Genomic DNA, 3,804 nt, shown 5'->3' with positions numbered 1-3,804 from the left:
CTGCTAGATATGAAGCCATATCTAATTCTCTTTTCTCATTTTGGGCTTGTAGCATTTGAATTTGATAATTTTGTTGCCTATCTGCACCACCTTTTTTGAGAATTTTAATAACTTGTCATTGTTCTTCCTTGATAGTGTCAGCAATAATTGAAGTTTACTCTTCATTTTTCCTTTTTTCTTTTGCTTTATTTACTCCAATTGTTCGTTGAGTAGAACAACCACCAACATTCTTATCATTTATATTAAGAGAAAATGATGATAGTCTAGGAGATGCTGATGTTTGAGACTCTGTAGTGGAAGATTCTGATTGTGATGACACAAAGTGACTACTTTGTCTTTGAACGTATGGTGTCGCATTGTTCTGATCATCTCCAAATTTTTTAATATCTTTAAAGACAGGCAAAACATGATCGAATTTAAACCCTTTTTTTATAATTCTTATCTAATGTTGATAACACCTTAGCTCGAGTTAGCTACAATATAGAAGGAAAATTAATGTTATACATTTAATAAATATAAGATAAAAACAAGAAACATCTAATATATACTTACAATATCTTATTGGGAAGCACCTCTTGGGTTTTGATATTCAATTTTTTGAACGCATCCCCTTAGTTTGCCAACTGCCGCTAGAATAAGTTGCATTTGACATTGCAAAGATTTTTTTTGGTCGATCTTGAGTGACAAACTAAAGTTTAGAGTTATTGTAATCATGTTCAACTTGCAAAAAAAAAAAAAATTTCTCGGGACTGATTTATGCCTACACTAGGGTTTTGGGAAATATTGAGATATACATGACATAATGCAAATCTTCTTCATGTGTTATGAAGTACTTCTATGTTTTCCAGGAATTTTTCTAACACAAATGGTTGAAGAGATATGTTTGAGTGATTTCTCTATGGTATTTATAGAAGGAGAAAAAACGTATTCAATGGTTAAGATAGAGATAAAATCCATCCAATGGTTATGATATTGTGTAAGTGTGATTAGATTTCAAAAAGTAAATTTGATGGTTGAGATGAGAGTGTAATCCATCCAATGTTTATGATATAATCAGTGAGAATCCTTATCTTGTGATTTTGAATGTTGTGTAAGTGTGATAAGATTTGAAAAATTAAATCTGATGGTTGAGATGAGAGTGTAATTCATCCATTGGTTATGATATAATAAGAGAAGATCCTTATCTTCTGATTTTGAATATTGTGTAAGTGTGATAACATTTTAAAAAGTAGATCCGATGGTTGAGATGAGAGAGTAATCCATCCAATGGCTATGTTATAATCAGAGAGAACCATTATCTTCTGATTTTGAATATTGTGTAAGTGTGATAAGATTTGAAAAAGTAAATCTGATTATTGAGATGAGAGTGTAATCCATTCAATAGTTATGTTATAATCAGAGAGAATCCTTATCGTCTGATTTTGAATATTGTGTAAGTGTGATAAGATTTGAAAAAGTAAATCCAATGATTGAGATGAGAGTGTAATCCATCCAATGGTTTAAAAAAATCCTTGTATTATAACTATTATGTTCAAATTATTATAGAATGCTATACTCATTTGAACTAAAACTCATTCAATTTACAAATCATCAAAAATGAATTTCAATATTGGAAGCCCATCTGAATCATCATACTCTGATGCTGAAAATGATGATGACGCAAATCTAACTAATGACATTGACGCACTAATCACCATGAATGCAAACAACAACATTTGCATGGTTCGCTATCTCAATCAACTAAACAATGAGGCAGCTTATGGAGGCCCAGTTCTTGGTCATAGAACTATCAACCACGATCGTGAAAGTTCTTATCACAATTTTTTCAATAATTATTTCTCTGAGAATGCGCATTATAATGATTCAATGTTTCGTCATCGATTTAGAATGTCTCAAACTTTATTTCTTCATATTGCTAATGTTGTGATAGGTCATGACAACTATTTTGAGCAGAGAAGGGTTGGCATGGGAAAACTTGGGCTATCCAGTCTTCAAAAAATCACTGACGTGTTTCAACTGTTAGTATATGGCATCCCAACAGATGTTGCCGATGAGTACATAAATATAGGAGAGTCTACAACTATTGAAAGTTTGAAGAGATTCTGTCGTGCAATTGTGGAGGATTTTGCTGAGCAATATATAAGATCACCTAACGCTAATGAGATTTCTAGGTTACTCCATGTTGGTAAAGAACGTGGTTTCCAAGGAATGTTGAGCAGTATAGATTGCATGCACTGGAAGTGAAAAAATTGTCCAACAACTTGGGCAGGACAATATGTTGGTCGAAGTGGGCATCCAACTATTATTCTCGAAGTTGTAACTGATTATGACCTTTTGATATGGCATGCACATTTTGGTTTACCATGTTCCAATAACGACATTAATGTGTTGGAGACATCCCATCTCTTTTCCAATCTAGCTTCAGGTATTGCTCCACCTGCTCATTATGTTATTCAAGGAAAATAATATAACATGGGTTATTATTTAGCTGATGGTATATACCCAAAGTGGTCTACTCTTGTACAAACTATCCATGATCCATAGGGCACTAAAAATAAATATTTTTCCATGAAACTAGAATCATGTCAAAAAGATCTAGAATGTTCATTTGGAGTTCTTCAATCATGTTTTGCAATTGTTGTTGGACCATCACGTTTTTGGAACAAACATGTGTTACATGATATAATGATTGTATGTATTATTATGTACAATATGATAATCGAAGATGAACGTGATATTAATGCACCAATCAGTGAATGGATATAAGCGCCAATACCAAATATTGAGGTGGTTGATGGGAATAAAAAATTTGAAGAATTTCTTAATCGATACAAACTGATCAAATATAAAGAAGCTCACTTCGCACTTCGAGATGCACTAATTGATTATTTGTGGGAGGAATATGTTAATTTACAAAATTAGTATATAATTGTTATTGTATTTTTCGTCTTTTTTAATTTAGATATAATGGTAATTTTTTTTTTTAAAATGTAATGTTTAATTTTCATAATGTAGCAATTTAAGTTAAGTCAATTAATATTTTTTTTAGTGTTAAAATTATGATTATTTAATTATATATGTTAATATTAATGTATAAAGTTAATATTTATTAATTAGTTAAATTATTTATTGATGATTAAAAAGAATAAAAAAAGGATTTTATTTTTTGAAGTAAAATTTAAAGTAGTGATTGAGATGAAATAGTAATTTAAAGTAAAAAAAAGTGAAAAATGAAGATAAAAGTTGATTTTAAATGAACTTAGGGGATGTACGGGTAGGTCACCTCCCCATTATTGGTCACATCATAGGGACATCTTGGAGAAAATAAATATGAGAGGTGAGCTAGTCATAACTTCAAAATTTTCGTAGGTGTGGTTGAAAACAAGATTCCAAAGTAATTTGATAGTGTTTAGGATCAAAATGTGGGATTTAAAGAAATTTCCTTATAAAGCCTCAATTCCTTCGAAGTTCTTTAGAAGTTCAAAAACCTCAACCGCATTTTATGGGTTTTCTCTCTAGAAATTGTTCTAATTTTTAAATCAATCACACATTTAGCACATTCATATTAGACTATTTAGGATTTTTTTCCCCTGAACTATTACCAATCCAAATCGTACCCACTAGATTTTTCAACCTGTTAAAAATTTCCCCTGAATTATTCACGTTACTGAAATATGGGACTTCCATCCAATTTCAGTAACAGAATGGTGATGTGGCAATGATCGGTAAAATATGTGATGTGCAAGTAAACACAATCGATTCAAGTAATAAAATAATAGGTAAAGTGTCGTTTCCACGAGGACT

The 3,804-nt window shown here is 31.0% G+C and overlaps 1 protein-coding gene across 1 annotated transcript; it reads left to right on the top strand.

Annotated features, from left to right (window-relative positions):
- The first annotated feature begins 1,596 nt into the window (after positions 1 to 1,596).
- LOC133779498 (uncharacterized) lies at positions 1,597 to 2,244 on the top strand. The gene has a single exon (XM_062219452.1). It carries the CDS (start codon positions 1,597 to 1,599, stop codon positions 2,242 to 2,244), a length of 648 nt encoding a protein of 215 aa, XP_062075436.1.
- Positions 2,245 to 3,804: the final 1,560 nt, after the last annotated feature.

Source organism: Humulus lupulus, chromosome 5 (assembly GCF_963169125.1).
Source record: "Humulus lupulus chromosome 5, drHumLupu1.1, whole genome shotgun sequence".
Lineage (NCBI taxonomy): Eukaryota > Viridiplantae > Streptophyta > Magnoliopsida > Rosales > Cannabaceae > Humulus > Humulus lupulus.
The sequence above is the reverse complement of the archived record's forward strand: the minus strand, read 5'-3'. Positions and strand labels throughout refer to the sequence as shown.